This window comes from Spermophilus citellus (assembly GCF_964194105.1).
Source record: "Spermophilus citellus genome assembly, chromosome: 6".
Lineage (NCBI taxonomy): Eukaryota > Metazoa > Chordata > Mammalia > Rodentia > Sciuridae > Spermophilus > Spermophilus citellus.
Genome location: NC_138187.1, coordinates 162,953,087 through 162,972,951, shown reverse-complemented (window position 1 = coordinate 162,972,951; position 19,865 = coordinate 162,953,087). Strand labels below are relative to the sequence as shown.

The 19,865-nt window shown below is 62.1% G+C and overlaps 1 protein-coding gene across 8 annotated transcripts in view; it reads right to left on the bottom strand.

Annotated features, from left to right (window-relative positions):
* Positions 1 to 1,081: 1,081 nt before the first annotated feature.
* The window catches only part of GPR161 (G protein-coupled receptor 161), a 31,527-nt gene continuing 12,743 nt past the window's right edge, over positions 1,082 to 19,865 (bottom strand). For 2 of the 8 annotated variants that reach the window (XM_081297530.1, XM_081297529.1), the window contains exons 3-7: positions 18,342 to 18,759; positions 9,309 to 10,033; positions 4,392 to 4,496; positions 3,291 to 3,410; positions 1,082 to 1,621 (exon numbers count right to left, since the gene is read on the bottom strand). In XM_081297530.1, the coding sequence (XP_081153656.1) occupies positions 1,356 to 1,621; positions 3,291 to 3,410; positions 4,392 to 4,496; positions 9,309 to 10,033; positions 18,342 to 18,715 (1,590 nt within the window). In that variant the 5' untranslated portion in view covers positions 18,716 to 18,759 and the 3' untranslated portion in view covers positions 1,082 to 1,355. Of the gene's footprint in view, positions 1,622 to 3,290; positions 3,411 to 4,391; positions 4,497 to 9,308; positions 10,034 to 13,937; positions 14,102 to 17,933; positions 17,956 to 18,341; positions 18,760 to 18,918; positions 19,138 to 19,865 lie in introns of those variants that run through there. The other 6 variants (XM_081297531.1, XM_081297532.1, XM_081297533.1 and 3 more) reach the window with 6 other exon arrangements.

Here is a 19,865-nt window from a genome sequence, read left to right as displayed (position 1 = left end):
GCTTAGGTAATCACCAGGCAGAAGGGCAGCACAGGAGGGGGTTCACCACAGCAACTACAAGCCCACACTCCAAGGGCTGATGCAAATCAACAGGAAGAGAGGAACCTGGCCATAGAAACACCTCACCACTGTGCCTCCACCTCTGGGGCCACACCCTCCTCCTCCCTCACTCTTGGGGCTGGGCACTCCATCAGGGCTGTGCTCCAAACAGCAAGCCACACAGGCCATGGCCAGGGTGGACTGGCAGTGCTTCACACCCATCAGGAGCTACACCCAGGTGTACCAGTTCTGGTCTCGTGCTCCACTTCCGAAGGTTTTTTCCCTGTATCTAATTTATCAATTCAGCGATATCATAGAAGAGCAGAAGCTAGAAATGATCTCGGAGACCACAGGTCAACTCCCCACTCCCCTTTCCCATTTTACAAAGGATGTCGAGAGGCAACAGGGTGTCCCATGATGTGGGGGCCGAGGCAGAGCCAGGCCCAGGACTGGAATTGCCTAGTCCAGGTCCAGTGCCTTCTATCCTGTGCTGCCCCCGGGCCACAGTAACAGGAACTTGCTCCCAGGAGTAGCCGTGTAGCCCCGAGGCCAGCCCTTCTCACAGGGCACTTAGACAGGACCAGCAGAAACTGCCCTCCTACTAACAGTGTCTGTTTCTTGGCTTGGCTTGGTGCCACAACCCTAGTCAGTCTCGGTGACGCACTGACCTGTCCTCACCACTTGTGTTTGCTTGTTGTTAAATTCTGGAAGTGGAACACTTGGTACCTGCCTTTTCTGTCTTATTTATAGTGGTTTCTCCCTTCTTTTGAAATACCAAAGAATCTGCCAGTGGGGAGGTGGAGGGTGTCCTGCAGCCTGTGGGCCAGGTCCTAACCAGATCCCTGCTCCTGGATGCTCCCCGTGGACTATTGGGTACCTGTGGCTGCCCCATGCTGCCTGCCTGGAGCCCACAAAGCCCAGGACAAGCTGCAGGTTAGGGAGTGCCTTGCTGAGCTCAGCCACACTAGGCCGCTTCTGCCCAAGGCGTCGGGGACAGTGTGCGGCTGGACTCCTGGTACAGGTTGTGAAGAAGAGAAAAGGGTCCCTCCTCCTCCTGCGGGCCACACCTCCATCTGCCCTGGGTGCTTCAGATGCCTCTGGTTCTGTCACTGGGACCTAGAAGCAGCCGACACACATCTCACAGCAGATACTGAAGTCACAGACCGGTGCCATCATTTTCAGTCCCTCCGCGGCTGCACACCAGGCGCTTCCTTCCCTGAGCGTGATGACATGTCCCAGGCCCTGGCACAGATGGCCGGGGACTCTGTGAAGGCCAGCACCCCTGGCTCCATCCAGCCCAGCCCTTCCTGGGGCCCTCATCTCTCTTCTGCAGCTAAAATGTTCCCCTCTTCAATGCTCTGCAGCTGCAGCCGCTGACTCGCAAGAGCCCTGCTGCCTCGGCGACCCCCGGGGCCAGCCCCTGGGACAGTTCGTGCTGAGAATAAGACACCCGGCAAAGCCTCCTCCCCAAATAAGTTGATTTTGGCCTCAGCCTCAATGGCTCTAGCCAAGCTGGCTGCATAGCTGTCCAAGGACTTGTGTACTTCGGCTTTCACATGGAGGACAGAGTTCCGGGCAGCTTCTGGGGAGAGGGCAGAGAGAAGTTAGCAGAGGGCCAGGACCAATGGCTGTGCTGCAGAGGTGGCCGCAGCTGCCCTGCCCTGGGAGGGGAGGCACACGGAGGTGGCAGACGCCAGACTCCCCAGCTACAATCCTGGACTTCCAACTCGCTACCCAGAAACTCTCGGAAGTTACTGAGTCTGGCCTTGGTTCCTCATCTGCACAGAGGAGGGCGCTTACTTCCTAGGGTCTCTGCAGTACAAGTGAGTTCCTTTCAAGATGCTCAGCCATCTGGGAAGAGTTCTCTGCTCTTCCGGATCCCCAGCTTCGGGTACCATCCGTGGCTGCGACCACCACAGACCCAGATGCCAGCTCTCTCCTCCCCACATTGCTAGAGCTTCCTAAGTCATGGGACCTCAGGTGGAAAGATGTTAAGGAACCCTACCAGGATCGGGACCACTGGCGACCAACACGAACAGGACAGGGAGGCCGCTCCTCACGTCACACCCTGGCCCTACATCACAGACGCACTGGCTTTCTCATTTCCTAAGGAGCAGCAACCTACTCACCCCCTGCCTTTTGTGTCAGCACAGGATCACACTCAGGGGCTCCACCACTGAGCTGCATCCACTAATCTTTCTTTTGAGACAAGGTCTCAAGTACTCATTGGGTTGCTGAGCTGGCCTTGAACTTCCCATTCTCCTGCCTCAGCCTAAGTCAGCCTCCTGAGTGGCAGGGACTCCAGGCGTGGGCCATATGCCCAGCTTACATGCCACTCTCCAGGAGGGCAGAGAGGAGAGGACCGGCCTCCCTGCTCTGCCCCTCACGGGGCAGGGGTGGCACCCTGCCAGTGCCTTCTCTTTCAGGCCTGCAAAAAGGTGCTTTTAGAGCTGCCCTCCCAGGACGCAGGTGTGAAGGGACAGGTGGCCCTGGGTGGGATGATCATTTCTGTAAAAATGATAATTATGAAGCCTGTGTGGCTGCTGGTCCACGCTCCGTTCTCGACTCTGTGCAGTGGATGACTCGGTCTCTTCCTCGCTGCCCTGCGTGACCACCTCTGTGTTCACTCTGAATTCAGGCAGGACATTAATTGTGTAGAGAGAAAGTAGAAGAAATGAATGATGCGCTACAGACTCTGCTGGGCCCGTCCTCATGTTTGCATTCACCATTCTGGAGACTCAAAGCCCCGGCCCCTCCGCCACATCCACCTCCCAGCCACGCTGCTGCTGCCCGCCCTCGGGTTCAGGGAACAGAGTCTGAAATCTGTGGGCAGCTGGGTGGCTCCGCTGTGGTCCCTGGACTCGGCAGGTTGTACCCCGAGGTCCAGAGCAGCAGGGGCAGGGTGTTCAGAACAGGCCGAGCGGGAGATGGAGGGAGGGGCTGCAGCGCCCACCTCAGCTTAGGGGCAGCTGTGGCTCCTCCTCGCTGGCCAACTGGAAGGAGCTGTGGCTCAGAGGCCAGGTCCACATTCCTAACCGAGAGGGAACCAGGACCTGGGCGGTGTGCGGGCAGCTGGGCAGCTGCTTTCCCAGCTTAGATGCCGCTTGCTCTGAGCTGGGAGCCTGCGGACTCCAGTGAGACCGGCAGGGCTGGGAGGGGGTGTCTCGGGCGGGCAGGGCCCGGCCAAGCTGTCTCCCTCAGATCCTCCTTTGCCTGCTCTTTTCTTGAAGCAGTCCGTCACAGAGACCCACCTTTGATTTGCTCCACTTCATCCTCAAATGTCACCGAGCTCCTCCTCTTGGGCGGGCAGGTGCAGTGGGCGGGCGGGGTGTCCTCAGAGGCACAGTCTTCCAGCAGCATCACGTCTGTCCCTGAGGCGGAGGGTGGACTGTGCAGTCTGATAGCAACGCCAGGTCCCCTCCCTCCCCACACCCCTCGGCCCTCTCCCTTCCTTCAAACCCTAACTGCCCTGCAGCACCTCCCAGGAACCGCCCCAGCCGTCACTGCACTCTGGGGTCCACACACAGCAGGGGGCGGCCTCCATACACAGAACCCACCCGGTATCCCCTCTGGGCAGTGGGCTATGAGCCACCCGCACCGCACAGGCGCTGCCAGACTAGGAGGGGCAGGCGGGCAGGGCTGCGGGAGAGGGTCTTCTGGGTGACCCCTTCAGTGCCATGTGCCCATAGTTGAGACAAGTGCTACACAAACACGGAGACTTGGAAGCGTGAAGTTCTTAGGGAATCAAAAGGAAAAACAAAGGATTTTTGGGAGCGGCCAGTGCCACTGCTGTGAGCTGGGCACTGCCGCCTTCACGCCCCAGCAGGACGGGTGACAGGTGTGGCCAGTGCCCTGCTTCTTTCACTGGCCCCATGGAGACCCTGGCAGCCTCTGGAGGGGGGGCTCACCCAGGCCCACAGTCCCAGAACGGGGCTCACGGTGTGGGCCCAGTGGGCAGGGAGGGGCTCAGCGAGACTGGGTGGGCTTGGGAGGTGCTTCTCCCAGGCAGGAGGCGAGGTGGACCACAATGACAAGGCCACAGCTCGCCAGGGGCTTCCTCTATGCCAGGGACAGACGCCCTCTGATACAGGGGCTTCTGCCCCGCTTTGCCAAGTGGGGGCCCTCGGGTGCATGAGACGAAGCAGCTTGCCCAGGGCCAGTGGGAGACAAGGCCAGCAGGTGGACTCCAGGCCCTCTGGTCAGAGGTTATTATAATTAGAAAACAAATTACTTTTGAATCAACTTCTCAGACACTTTCGAGCACAGAGCCACCCCGTGCAGGAGAGCGGCCCAGAGCTGCCTTCTCACAGGGCAGCGGGGCACAGCGGCAGAAGGCCCCCCAGCAAGCTTACCCGAGTCCCGGGAGCAGCTGAAGCCAGTGTCGCCCGTGCTGCTGCTGTGTCCCAGGGGCTGGCCTCCTGCCATGAGTGCCGTGAGGTGCGGGGACAGGCCTAGGTCTGAAAAGCAACATGGGTGTGTGACACGGTGACCAGCGGCTGACCCCCACTCCCCTCTGCCCGGCCTCCCTGGCAAAACTCGCTCTGCGCCCTGGAGGAGACCTCCGCTGCCCCCCCCCCGTCCCCCTGCCCATCCCACTGGGACAGGCCTCGAGTCTCCACGGGGAGCCCGGGCAGTGAGGCGGGTGGGGGCACCTGAGGTAGCAGTCAGCCTGGAGGCCAGACCCCGGGTCCCCCTCCCGAAATCCTGCTCGAATACAAAGGAGGAGAGGATGCTGAGAGCTGGAAACACGCATAAGGATGGGACTCGGCCTGGGAAGGGGACCGAGGCGGGCAGGGCAGGGCCAGCAGACGTGGGCACCTGAGGCCAGGCGCTGCTGCAGGCAGGCCAAGCTGGGCCCTCGGCCTCTCGGCCCTCAACCTCGCTGCCCAACCCCCAGGGCTGGCAGAGGTGGCAGATGCGGGCACGGCCAGGGTGGGCTGACACGGGGGATGCTGGGAGTGAGAAGTCACACTGAGCAGCCCCGGCCTCGTCCCACTGGACCCGCCAGGAGGGCGGACCGAGAACCCCTCCCCGGGAGAAGCTAGCAGCCCTGGAGACGGAGAGCAAGAGCTGCCCATCACCTGCCCAGAAGGACCAGGGCCAGGCCGAAGAGCCTGGGGGGCGGGCCTGCAGGGCACCCCTCGGGCACCCCAGGCACCCTGCGGGCATGGCTTCCCAGCCGCCTGCCCAGGCTGCGGTGCTGGACGGGAAGGGTCGGGCAAGTACCAGCGGCAGCTGGGAAGGCACTAGCAGGAAGATGGGGGGGGGGGGGGGGGGGCTGGGGAGACCTGCAAGGAGCTTAAGGAAAAGCCACCACGGGGACCCCACCGAGCGAAAATAAAGACTCCATAAGACCCGGGGCCGGAGCTCCCGGAAAAGGACCAGGCCCAAAAGGCTCTGAGAAATTAAAACAGAAGACAAACGCAAAACTCCTGAGATGCCCAGGAAGACCTCCTGCCCAGCAGATGTGACGACTGCGTGGCTGGCATGGGTCCCCAAAGCTCGGGTTGGAAACGCCATCCCCAGGGCAGCGGCGCTGGGAGGTGGGGCCTGATGAATGGGTCAACCTCATTATTCTAGAGGCTGGTGCGTGACCTCGAGAGTGGGTGTGGTGTCAAAGTGAGTCTGGCCTCAACTTGCTCTTGCTGTTCCATCTTCCGCCGCGGTATGACATGGCACAGAGGCCCTTGCCCAATGACACCATGCTCCTGGGCTTCTCAGACTCCAGAATCATCCTTGTCCATTATAAACTATCTGACCTCAGGTGTTCTGTCACAGCAGCAGAAAATGGTCTAAGACAATGAGCTACCTTAAAGACGCTCTTGTATTCTATCATACACTCCCAGTAGAAGACCTCAATCTCTGATTTCTTCCTCGTGCCTCTGAGGGTACAAAGTGTCAGAATGTACTATTTCCTTTCTTCTCTGGAGCCAGGGAGGAAATGGTGGTGGCAACGGAGCGTCAGTCCCAGCTTCCCTCAGAACTTTCTTTTCATCACCTCTGGGAACCCCACAAGAAGATGCACTTTTGCTTTCCCCATTGTTGGGTGTTGGTTACAGGCTGGGGCCAGAGGACACCCAGCACCTCCCTGCACCTGGCCCTCCCCCAGGTCTGGGTGCAGATCATGGCTGTGTTCAACAGGAGGCCTGGTGTGGAGAGCAGCACTGCAGGGCCCCTGCCAGCTGCAGGGGTGGACGCCACATGGGTTTGGACACTATCTCTGAGGCCGTGGCAAATGCCTGGAACGTGTCTCAGCGTCCACCAGTGGGAGGACCATCTGTGCCAGACCACTGTGGCTGGGCACCAGGTGGCATCGCTGCTTACCCAGCACTTCCCGCCGGAAAGTCCAGGCACCCTGCAACGTTCCCCGAGGAACGACACATCTCTGGGGCCCAATCCAACCCCTAAAAAAGCAGCACAGTGGGACGGGCCCTGGGCTTGCGGCTCCCAGGAGCATGTGGTGGGTAGAAGCCACTGATCCTTTTAGAACTGAATCCACGACAGGATTCCAGGGTGAAGCAGGCACCTGCTGGAACCAAGAACCCAAAGGTGCCACCAGGAAGCTACTCAGAAAAGCAAAGGGGCAAGTTCAAGGGCTCCCTCACCTCCCCTCAGCCCTGGCACCTCAAAGGGCCTGATGGGAGGCAGCAGCCTCCTTCTCAGGAGGCCAGCAGGAGGTGTCTGCAGCCACAGGAGCCCGGAGCGCAGCCCCAGGTGAGGGCACCTGTGTCCGGCCGTGCTCCCAAGGCCTGGCACTGCAGGCGGAAGGGCTGCCTGCTCTCCCAAAGGCCCCTCCTCCCTCTGCCTGTCAGCTTTGGACTTGGGGTTAGCAGCCTAAGGCCAGTGTTGGCATGGGGCACACCTTTCATCACTTGAAGCCAAGGTCCACTCAGGGTGACCCCCCGCCACCATAAGGTGCATTGCCACAACCTCCAGGAGGCCCAGACACCTCAGCTGCTAGGTGGGACCCCAGTGAGAACATGCCGGTGACCCCACAGGCAGAAGGTCTGGTGGCCCAGGGGCAGATGGTACCCCATGGAAAGCTTCCACTCCAGGCAAACAGAAATGAGAGACTGAACCAATGATGGTGGCTGAGACCTGCAGCCTGAGGGGTCGCTGTCACGTGAGGCCTTCCAGTCAGCGGGGACTCGGGGCACTGCGGAATGTGCTTCTGCCTTTGCACCCTGTTGGTGAAAGCTTTCCAGGTGCCCTGCAAAGGGACACCCAAGGACCAAGACAGAGCCCCAGGGCACTCTTGCTGGTCTGGTATGGATCAGACCATCCTTCCCCACAGGAGCTCTGGGGCACTCCGGGGGACAGGAGGAGGCCCAGAGGCAGGTTTGTGGCAGGAAAGACCTCTGGGTTTAGGGATCAGCTGCAGGCCAAAGCCCTGCCACAGAGAGCTGAGACAGGGGCACCAGCGTCCTGCCTGGTCAGTCAGGGTGCGCGGCTCCTACCGCTGCCGCTGCTTCCTGCTGCCATCAGGCCCTGCCAGGAGGGACCAAGGGACTCCCCGGGTCCTGTCCCTGGAGGAGGCCAAGGACTCGGAGCCCATCATCCACGAGCTCTTCCACCCTGAGGCACCCACAGGACAGCCCTTCACCACGTGGGACAAAGGGCAGCCACTGGCTGGCCAACCCCACCACAGCAGCTGCTCTCCACCGGCCCCGGTCAGAGCCGCGGGACCCCGAGGACTGTAGATGCCCCGTTGGCTGCCCCCTCCACCCCCATCCTCCTTGTTTCCTGCCTCGTCCTCAAGTTCGCGGGAACAGAAAGCGCCCAGCGTTTCTGCCTGGAAGACGGACTCTGCAAAATCCGAACGAATGGGGCGGCCAGCGGAAGGACGCCAGCACAGGGTCCTGCCGGCGCACAGGTCGCCCTGCACAGGCAGGGAGGGCTCTCGCTGGCAGAAATGCGAGGACACAGCAGGAGCTTCTCTCCACGACTGAACTAAAACCCTCAGACTGGTGTCTTGTCTCCAGGACGACACTCGGAAAACGCCAGGAAAGCCATCAGTATGCCCTGTCACCTCTGCCACTGAGTGTCCCTGCTATGAGGAGTCACTTCTTTCTCCCTCTTGAGGGGGAGTGGGGACCCCTCCATTTCATGAGGGGAAATTCATAGCGGGTTGAGGAGCTGCCCAAAGTCACCTGGAGGTCAGACCCCAACCCGACTGCGCCCTGGAGCTGCTCCTGCCGTGGGCCGCGTGGCCTCCTCAGAACTCCCAGCTGCCTCCCCTCCGAAGAGCAGAGCGGCAGCCGTGGGGCAGGACCCACAGGACCCACAGCCGGAGCCACCGCAGCTGGAGGAAGGAGAAGGGTGACGAACAGAGACTGCCACGGAAGCCACCAGGGGCCCAGCGGCTCGGCCAGTGCAGGACCCGGGGCCATCGCCAGCACATTCCCACCCACGTCCAGTCTCCCTGCTGTGAGGCAGGCTCCACAGGGCCCGGTGAGCCTGTTGACCTGGGCTGCGGAGCTCCTGGGCTGTGTCCCACGCTCCTGCAGGTCTAAAACTGTTTCAAAAGTGAGAGAAACCTGAGCCCTGGGTCTCAGAGTGTGGTGAGACTGACTGGTCAGCGGGCAGAAGGGGGGGGGGTCCTCCTGGTGACATCTCAGTGAAGGGCTGAGTCTGGCACTGGGAGACCCCTGGCCTGGGAGGGAGGTTGGGGTGAGCAGCTGGCTGGGCAGGGAGCCAGGCAGGGGATGCAGCGAGGAGAGCACAGACCCCTTCTCTCCACAGGAAGCAACTGCGCTGAGACCAGGGCCCCAGACGGGGCTTTGGAAGACAGAGTTCCGCATCCTGGTGTCCTTGGCCTAACTCTTCTGAAACTACGCTGGCCTCCTGGGTGGCACGAAGGTGTCTGGGATCCCAGGGACAGGTTTGCTCCTTACCCACAGGAAACCTGTGCTTGGATTTTTTTTTTTTTTTTTTTTTTTTTTTTTTTTTTGGTACCAGGGATTGAACTCGGTGGCACTCGGCCACTGAGCCACATCCTCAGCCTATTTTGCATTTTATTTAGAGATAGGGTCTCACTGAGTGGCTTAGCACCTCACTATTGCTGAGGCTGGCTCTGAACTCACGATCCTCCTGCCTCAGCCTCCCAATCCCTGGGATCATAGGCCTGTGCCACCGTGTGCAGCTAGAAGTCTGTGCTTTGAGCAGGAGGTGAGGCCACAGGAGAACCCGCCCGCCACAGAGCATCTGGGAAGAAAGCCCCCCCCCACACTGCCTGGTGGTGGGTCCCTTCCTAACTCCTCCCAAGTCACCTGTGATCCTGTTGGAAATGCTGAAGAGCCTGGAGGTCCTCTGCCGCTGGACGAACGGCTCCCGGTAGTACCGGTCCCCACAGCACATGCCCAGGAGCTCCTTGCGGACAGTCTTGTTCCAGAGTCCATAGATCAGGGGGTGGCAGACGGCACTGGTAAAGGACAGCCAGGTGGCCCAGGTCTCCAGGGCTGGGGAGACATAGTTCTTTCCCCAGAGGGCCTCGGAGGTGATGACGACCATGTAGGGGCCCCAGGTGACCATGAAGGCACCGATGACCACCAGGATGGTGACGAGGGCCTTGCACTGGTTGGCCGAGTAGGCCACTCCCTGGAAGGCGCTCCTCCTGCTGCCCGAGGACGAGGTGGAGGTGCTGGAGTTCTTCCTTCCGCTCCTGCCGGCGTCCTCCTCCATGATGACCACCGTGCCGCAGTGCACCTTGCGCGCCTTGACCCTGGCCACGCGGAAGATGAAGCCGTAGCACACCAGCATGACCAGAAAGGGGAACAGTGCGCACCAGATCTGCCAGAAGGCAGTGTAGCCGGGCTCCCGGTGCCAGGCAGCCACGCACATCCACTTGAACTCATCAAACTCCACCGACGACCACCCGAACAGCGGGGGCAGGCAGCCCACCAGGGAGTGCAGCCAGACGTAGACCAGCGCCAGCACGGCCCTGTTGCCCGTGATCTTCATGGGGTACACCATGGGGTACAGGACGGCATAATAGCTGGAAGAGGGCAGGGAAGCAAGAGAGGGCGTCCAGGGCGTCGGCACCTGCTCTCCGGGGCCCCACGCCCTTGGCCCACCCAGCCCTCCCCACAGGAGTGGCCGGCCGTCCATCACACAGCTCTGCAGGCCCTTGGGCATGGGCCAGTGGGCACTGGGGGAGCAGACCTTGGAGGTGCTGCTTCCAGGTGGCCTTGCCATCCTGGCGTCCCCGGCCTAACTCTTCTGAAACTACGCTGGCCTCCAGGAAGGTGCCTGAGACCCCAGGGACACTGGTGTGCTCCCTCCTCACAGGAAACCTGTGCTTTGAGCCAGAGGCGAGGGTACAGTCCTGGGGAACCCACCCACCAACAGAGCAGCACTTGCAGGCACCCCTGGGCCTCTGCAGGGGGTCACAGAGCTGCTCTTGCTGATGGTAATCCACTCAGATCAGTGTCCAGGATCTTAAAGAACCCAAAGGTTGCCGGGCGGGTGGCGCATGCCTGTAATCCCAGGGCTGGGGAGGCTGAGACAGGAGGATCACGAGTTCAAAGCCAGCCTCAGCAGTGGTGAGGCACTAAGCAACTCAGTGAGACCCCGTCTCTAAATAAAGTACAAAATAGGGCTGGGGATGTGGCTCTGTGGTCGAGTGCCCCTGAGTTCAATCCCTAGTATGCCCCCCGCTCTGAAAAAAAAGAACATGAAGAACGTGGACATGGCTCAGTGGACATTTCCTGAAAGCCTGCTGTGTGTGGCCTGGACATATAGGTGAGGAGCAGTGGCGGGGAAGGCAGACGGGCGGCAGCGGGGCTGGGAGTGGGACAGGCCAGTCCTCACAGCTGTGAGTCGCGGTGTGTGGCTCTCCTTCCACAGGCAAGGCCACTGGAGAGTACAGGGCCCGCCCGACCAAGAGAAGAAACAACATAAACGCAGGCCACCTGACCCTATGGTCCCCACCGCACATGTGAGCTGTGCCTGGCAAGCCACCGTGTTCCAGAGTCCAGGGACCAGGGACGGGGTGGGGCCCCAGTCGGCTCCACAGTGGAGAAGGTCACAGACCCAAGTCAGACGGGCGAACAGGCCTCCTGAAGGGGCAACACCAACACCCAGGCCTGGAAAGGTGGGGGACACTGCCCAGGCCAGCCAGGCAGAAAGCGAGCCGGGCAGGTGTGTGGGCAGGTGGAAGGGCAAGCTGGTGCTGCTCTGTCAGGAAGGGCACAGCGGGCAGGGGTGGGACACGAGATGCAGAGGGTGGGCAGGCGGCGGCGGCCAGACGGCCCCGGACTGGACCTTTAACTGGAAATGGGCACTGGTAAAGGTCAGCCATGTGGTCTAACTCAGACCTCGGGGCTGGAGTAGCCCCGTCCAGACTTCCCTCCACGGCACCGCCGCTTACGTGAGCAGGACTTTCCTGTGAGGACGGCGTGGGGGACAGTGTGGCCACACCAATGCTGCCCTAAGCAGCAGGATGCAGAGAGTGACCTCCAGGTCATCGTGAGACATCCTCCAGCAGCACTTTCTGCGTCACCCTTGGTCCCAGAGCTGAAGTGCCACCTGCCTCCAGGACAGGCTGCCTCTAGGAGAGGCTGCCTCCAGTGTCCTCACAGCTCAGCGGGGCTGCTCGGATCTGGAGCCGAGTCAGGCCAACATCCGGCCTGGGTAGAGGGCCCTGCCGCGGCTGCCACTGCACCCACACGTGGGTCTGCCTCTGCAGAGGGTGTGCAGCCCGGGAGGAGATGCCCTGGAGCCAGCTGTGCTCCCACCACTGTGCTCCCACCGCTGTGCTCCCACCGCTGTGCTCCCACCGGCTCTGCTCCCACGGGCTCTGCTCCCACAGGCTCTGCTCCCACCACCTCTGCTCCCACTGCTCTGCTCCCACCACTGTGCTCCCACCACTGTGCTCCCACAGGCTCTGCTCCCACTGCTGTGCTCCCACTGCTGTGCTCCCACAGGCTCTGCTCCCACGGGCTCTGCTCCCACAGGCTCTGCTCCCACCACCTCTGCTCCCACTGCTGTGCTCCCACCACTGTGCTCCCACCAGCTCTGCTCCCACCACTGTGCTCCCACCAACTCTGCTCCCACTACTGTGCTCCCACTAGCTCTGGTCCCACCGCTGTGCTCCCACCGCTGTGCTCCCACCGGCTCTGCTCCCACGGGCTCTGCTCCCACAGGCTCTGCTCCCACCACCTCTGCTCCCACTGCTGTGCTCCCACCGGCTGTGCTCCCACCGCTGTGCTCCCACCGGCTCTGCTCCCACGGGCTCTGCTCCCACGGGCTCTGCTCCCACCACCTCTGCTCCCACTGCTCTGCTCCCACCGCTGTGCTCCCACAGGCTCTGCTCCCACTGCTGTGCTCCCACTGCTGTGCTCCCACAGGCTCTGCTCCCACGGGCTCTGCTCCCACAGGCTCTGCTCCCACCACCTCTGCTCCCACCGCTGTGCTCCCACCACTGTGCTCCCACCAGCTCTGCTCCCACCACTGTGCTCCCACCAACTCTGCTCCCACTACTGTGCTCCCACCAGCTCTGGTCCCACCGCTGTGCTCCCACCGCTGTGCTCCCACCGCTGTGCTCCCACCAGCTCTGGTCCCACCGCTGTGCTCCCACCGGCTCTGCTCCCACCGCTGTGCTCCCACCGCTGTGCTCCCACCGGCTCTGCTCCCACCGCTGTGCTCCCACCGCTGTGCTCCCACCGGCTCTGCTCCCACAGGCTCTGCTCCCACTGCTGTGCTCCCACAGGTGCTGCTCCCACAGGCTCTGCTCCCACTGCTGTGCTCCCACAGGCTCTGCTCCCACTGCTGTGCTCCCACAGGCTCTGCTCCCACTGCTGTGCTCCCACTGCTGTGCTCCCACCGGCTCTGCTCTCACCAGCTCTGCTCTCACCAGCTCTGCTCCCACTGCTGTGCTCCCACTGCTGTGCTCTCACCGGCTCTGCTCCCACTGCTGTGCTCCCACAGGTTCTGCTCCCACTGCTGTGCTCCCACTGCTGTGCTCTCACCAGCTCTGCTCCCACTGCTGTGCTCCCACTGCTGTGCTCCCACTGCTGTGCTCTCACCAGCTCTGCTCCCACCGCTGTGCTCCCACAGGCTCTGCTCCCACTGCTGTGCTCCCACTGCTGTGCTCTCACCAGCTCTGCTCCCACTGCTGTGCTCCCTGCTCCCACTGCTGTGCTCCCACAGGCTCTGCTCCCACTGCTGTGCTCCCACAGGCTCTGCTCCCACCGCTGTGCTCCCACAGGCTCTGCTCCCACCGGCTGTGCTCCCACCGGCTCTGCTCTCACCGGCTCTGCTCCCACTGCTGTGCTCCCACAGGCTCTGCTCCCACTGCTATGCTCCCACTGCTGTGCTCCCACAGGCTCTGCTCCCACCGGCTGTGCTCCCACCGGCTGTGCTCCCACCGGCTCTGCTCTCACCGGCTCTGCTCCCACCGGCTGTGCTCCCACTGCTGTGCTGTCACCGGCTCTGCTCCCACCGCTGTGCTCCCACAGGCTCTGCTCCCACCGCTGTGCTCCCACAGGCTCTGCTCCCACCGCTGTGCTCCCACAGGCTCTGCTCCCACTGCTGTGCTCCCACAGACTCTGCTCCCACTGCTGTGCTCCCACAGGCTCTGCTCCCACTGCTGTGCTCCCACTGCTGTGCTCCCTCCGGCTCTGCTCCCCCGCTCTGGCTCAGCCCCCAGAGCTGCGGTGCTTCCTTCGTGAGCGGGAAGCAGCACCCCATGCCCACCTCCAGGCCAGGCCCGCTCCTAGGAGTGGATGGCTCAGAGCCTGAGAGGCAGATGGCAGTGGGCAGGGCCTGCTCTCGCCTGTTCCCCTTGCCCCCGGCCCTCTCCCATGACCCTTGGGGACAGTGGGCCCTCTGAGCCCTGGGGTGACTCCAGCAGCTGTGCGTCCTCTTTCCCCTGCCGAGTGCCCAGCTGAGCCACTGACCTGCATGACGCCATCCAGGCAACAGGAATGTGAAGGAGTTGGCTGGGGAGGGACGGGGACACTTCCAGGAAGATCCCTTCACTTCTCGGAAGACACGGGCCAAGATTCCTGCTTTTCTCCACCTCTTTACAGAGTGGGGACCTCAGAACCCGGGGCTGTCAGCAGGGTGTCCTCAGAACCCCGGGGGTGTCAGTGGGCTGTGGGGGACCAGGCTGCTGCAGGCTAACTGTCCTGGCTCCTTGGACCAACCCTGCTCCGGCAGTCATGAAAATAACCACAGCCGACAGACGGTCCTCTGCCGGGCTGTCCTGCGGGCCTCCACTCCGCCGTGTCACGACTTCACGGCAAGCCTGTAGCAGACGGCTCTAGGTCACTGCTTGACGAGGTCCAGCCACTGGCAGCACCCCAGCACGACAGTGCCCCCCCTCCCCAGTGTGCCTCTGAGGCAGGAAGGCCCTCGGGTCCTTCCCCTGAGGAGCCACAGGCCCTGGGGCCACCTTGCTTTTAGTCCTGATTTGCACAGGGGTAGAGGCCTTGGAGCAGGAACCCACGGCCCTGTCAAGGTGAGGGCAGTGGCCCACGTTCCCACTGAAAGCTGGTCTGTGTGCCCTGGGTCGTCAGCAGACTGGAGGCTCCAGTTTAAACTGAAGCTCCTGTGAGCTCAAAGACAAACGGGACAAAAGCAAGCCCCTGGCCCTGTGGCTCAACACAGGCCCCGGGAGAGGGCTGCCCCCTGCGGCTCTCCTTCCTTCTCAGACACCAGCCTGCGCACAGCCCTTCAGCCCCCAAAGAGGCTTTCGGTTGTCCTGAGTAACGAAGGACCTGGGAGGAGCCTAGCTCCAGAGGGTGGCCTGCCCCCGCCACGGCCACAGCACTGTCCCGCCAGCCATCCCCACTCCCAGCTGCAGCAGCACTCGGCTGCCCCCACGAAGGAGCCCTAACAGCGCAGCGACCTTCATCCTGAGCCAGAGCTCCTGTCCTCGTCAGCTGCCGTCTTCAGAATGGGTGTCACGGCCCACGGTGTGGGCGGAAGGCCACCCAGCAGCCCAGCCACCGAGGCTCGGATCGAGGTGACCACAGCACGTGACCCCGGCAGCAGTGACTTGCTCACCAGGAGAGCCCTGCTGGCGGCTTCCCCTCGCAGGTTTGATGGCTGTCACTGCACTCTCCCCACCGTCTGCCTCTGCTCTGTGGGCTGTCGGTCCACCCAGCCTGACGGGTTTCTTCCCTCTCCCGGGCCCCCCTGCCCTTCCTTCCCAGTGTCCTCAGACTGAGTGACCACGGAGCAGCCTGGTGGACTCCACTCACTGGGGTCCTCAGCGGGGGGCTGGGGGCATGGCTGGCAATGTCTGGGAGGTTGTGCGCTGTCACACCTGCAGGTGCTGCAGGAAAGCACCGTCTCCCTCCCTGAAAACAAGGCAATTCCGAGGGACACAGCCCTCAGAAGGGTGACCCGAGACACCTCAGAGTCTCAAAGGCACAACCATGCACAGCATGGAGCACCACAGAGCCAGGGAGCACATCACACCCAGGGAGCAGCACACACCCAGGGAGCACCTCACACCCAGGGAGCACCACACAGCCAGGGACCACCTCACACCCAGGGAGCACCTCACACCCAGGGAGCACCTCACACACCCAGGGAGCACCTCACACACCCAGGGAGCACCTCACACCCAGGGACCACCTCACACCCAGGGAGCATCACACACCCAGGGACCACCTCACACCCAGGGACCACCTCACACCCAGGGAGCACCTAAAACACCCAGGGACCACCTCACACCCAGGGACCACCTCACACCCAGGGAGCACCTCACACACCCAGGGAGCACCTCACACCCAGGGAGCACCTCACACCCAGGGAGCACCACACAGCCAGGGACCACCTCACAGCCAGGGACCACCTCACACCCAGGGACCACCTCACAGCCAGGGACCACCTCACACCCAGGGACCACCTCACACCCAGGGAGCACCTAAAACACCCAGGGACCACCTCACACCCAGGGACCACCTCACACCCAGGGACCACCTCACACCCAGGGACCACCTCACACACGCAGGGAGCACCTCACACCCAGGGACCACCTCACACCCAGGGACCACCACACACCCAGGGAGCACCTCACTCCCAGGGAGCACCTCACACCCAGGGAGCACCTCACACACCCAGGGAGCACCTCACACCCAGGGAGCACCTCACACCCAGGAAGCAGCACACACCGAGGGAGCACCTCACACCGAGGGAGCACCTCACACCCAGGGAGCACCTCACACACCCAGGGAGCACCTCACACCCAGGGAGCACCTCACACCCAGGGAGCACCTCACACCCAGGGAGCACCTCACACCCAGGGACCACCTCACACCCAGGGAGCACCACACACCCAGGGAGCACCTCACACACCCAGGGAGCACCTCACACACCCAGGGAGCACCTCACACCCAGGGACCACCTCACACCCAGGGAGCACCACACACCCAGGGAGCACCTCACACCCAGGGACCACCACACACCCAGGGACCACCACACACCCAGGGAGCACCTCACACCCAGGGAGCACCTCACACACCCAGGGAGCACCTCACACACCCAAGGACCACCTCACACACCCAGGGACCACCTCACACCCAGGGAGCACCACACAGCCAGGGAGCACCACACAGCCAGGGAGCACCTCACACCCCGGGAGCAGCACACACCCAGGGAGCACCTCACACCCAGGGACCACCTCACACCCAGGGAGCACCTCACACACCCAGGGACCACCTCACACCCAGGGACCACCACACACCCAGGGAGCACCTCACTCCCAGAGAGCAGCACACACCCAGGGAGCACCACACACCCAGGGAGCACCTCACACCCAGGGACCACCTCACACACCCAGGGAGCACCTCACACACCCAGGGACCACCTCACACCCAGGGACCACCTCACACCCAGGGAGCACCACACAGCCAGGGAGCACCTCACACCCCGGGAGCAGCACACACCCAGGGAGCACCTCACTCCCAGGGAGCACCTCACACCCAGGGACCACCTCACACCCAGGGAGCACCTCACTCCCAGAGAGCAGCACGCACCCAGGGAGCACCTCACACCCAGGGAGCACCAAACACCCAGGGAGCACCTCACACCCAGGGAGCACCTCACACACCCAGGGAGCACCTCACACACCCAGGGAGCACCACACACCCAGGGACCACCTCACACCCAGGGAGCACCTCACACCCAGGGAGCACCTCACACACCCAGGGAGCACCACACACCCAGGGAGCACCACAACCCCAAAGAAGCTGCAGACCACGTAAGATGACAAAACAGGCCACAAAACCGTGTGTGCAGAGCCTATTTCAAAATCGACTGTGCACCACCCAAAACCGCTGGAGGCAAACACAGCAACAGGGACTGTCCCTGGCGGATCAGGTCACTGGCTCTGCTCCTTTTACTCTCTGTCTCATCGCTGGGAAAACCAGACATGTGGAGACGCTGGCGGGCTCCTTGGCCGGACGTCCTCTCCATCCTTGCCCTGTGCAGAGGGCCTACAGGAGTCCGCCCAGGGGAGGCCTGTGCTCCTGACGGACTGTCCACCACCACACCACCGAATACCCGAGGGTCCAGAGAGCCTGGGCACCCAGTGCGGACACCCCGGTCTGCCGGCCACTGACCACATGGCACGAACCTCGACCCGCCCTCCTTCTCCACGTGGGGAGTGAAGGGCCAGGTGAATCCTGGCCAGGGGCAGAGACCTGCCCGCCACCTCTGCCAGGACAGCGGGGTCTGCAGCACCTGTGGGTCCCCGCTGAACCAAGCACATTCAGCCGCTCCCGGTGCCGCTGTCTGCACTGCCCAGGCTGTCCTGTCCCCTGCTGCCCCTCCGTCCTGCACTGTGAAGGAGTGAGGGACCCCATGTGGGCGCCATGGTCAAGCTGGGGCCATTGCCAAAGTGGGAGCCCACGGGCTGCGTCGGGAGGCCCCGCCTGCTGCACCTGTCCTTCCTTGGCTCCGCGCTTCACAGGGAAAAGGAGGGCCAGCGGTTCCAGGCCGCTCTCTGTTTGTGCTTTTAAGCCACGGAGCTTACAAAAGACTGCAGTCACGCGTCCCTCAAAACAGGGCACCATGCTGAGAACCTGTCACTGGGCAATTTCGTCACCGTGTAAACATTGCGGAGAACACTGCACAGAACAGACGCACACTGCTGCCACCCTGGACGACGAGGACCCGGGTGTCACACGGGGCCCACTGTCCACCCGAACCCCGACGAGGGAAGCAGGGCTCCGGGCCAGGAGCCAAGAGCAGCGGAGATGGCTGGACCTCGCCCCGAGCGAGGCCTGGGAGTCTGAGTCGGGGACCAGGACCTGCCTGTCCGCGGCCCTGCACTCCTGAGGCCAGCTTACCGGTCGACGGCGATGACCCCGAGGGTGAGCATGCTGGCCGAGCTGATGAGCAGGTACAGCAGGGCGGAGAAGTTGCACCACACGACCCCGAAGATCCATTCCCTGCGGACGGAGCTCGTCACCACGAAGGGCAGCACCAGCACCGACAGCAGGAAGTTGGACAGCGTCAGGCTGAAGACGAACTTGTTGCTGAGGGTGAGGAGGTAGGACTTCTTGTACAGGGTGACCACCACCACCAGGTTGCCCAGGCAGACGAACACGGCGATGACCACGATGGCCACGAACTCGGGGACACCGCTGCCCCCGGGCCCGCTCTCCTCCGCGGGGAGGTCGCTCAGCTCCTTCCTGTGGCCGAGGGAGGAGTTGAGGCTCATGGTCAGTGCGCCTCCGCCTGGGGTGGGCACAGCATGCTGGACGGCTGCAGAAACAAGACAGGACCGGGGACAGGAGGGGCCTCGTCACACATCACCCGCCTGCAGCTGGCAAGAAAGGCAGTAGAGGCTCGGCCGGGGGAAGTCCCAGGCTGCCCCCAGCCAGCCTCCTGGTGTGCTCCCTCCCCCGTGTGTGGCTCACTCACTCTGGCCTGAGGACTCCTTCTTCAGCCCAAAGTTTGGGTCTGCAGAGCCTAAAGGCCCCCGGGCTAAAGGCTCAGCCTCCACTTGGTGCTACTGGGAGAAGTGCAGCCTTCCGGAGGCAGGACTCATGGGAGGGTTAGGGCATTGGGCGTGCCCTGGAGGGGACCATAGAACCCCTGTCTCTTACTCTTTCATCTGCTCCACCACGGTAGGCTGCCTTGCTGTGGGCCCAAAAGTAACGCGGCCACCTCCAGAACTGAGAGCCAAGGTGAGCTTACCCTCCGCCCTTTTCCCTTTTTTCATACTGGGCATCTGACCCAGGGGCGCTTACCACTGACCCACACCCCCAGCCCTGCTTTGTATTTTATTTAGGGACAGGGTCTAACTTAATTGCTTAGTGCCTCACTTTTTGCTGAGGCTGACTTTGAACTCGCCATCCTCCTGTCTCAGCCTCCCAAGCTGCTGGGATTACTGATGTGCACCACTGGGCCCAGTTCCCCATTCCTTTTAATTTTTTATTTTGAGACAGGGTCTTGCTGAGGGTCTTGCTAAGTGACTGAGGCTGGCCTCAAACTTGCAATCATCCTGTTTCAGCCTCCCAACTTACTGGGAGCCTGTCATCATGAACAGCAGCACCAACATGGACAGCAAGAAGCTAGACAGAGCATGCACAACTGTGCAGGCTTTTTTGATTTTTGGCAGTGCTGGGGGTCATACCCAGGGACTCAACGTGTACTAGGTAAGTGCTCTACTCCTGAACTACATGCTCAGTCCCAAACCTTTTTTCCTTAGAAGTTGATTATCTCAGGTATTTCATTATAGTAACAGAAAGATGACTCACAATCGGCCTATCCATTTTCCCAAAGCCAGTTATTCAAAACTTTTAATGTGCTTAAGAATCACCTGATGTACCAATTCAAAAAGCCAGTTTTCAGGTGCCACCACCACA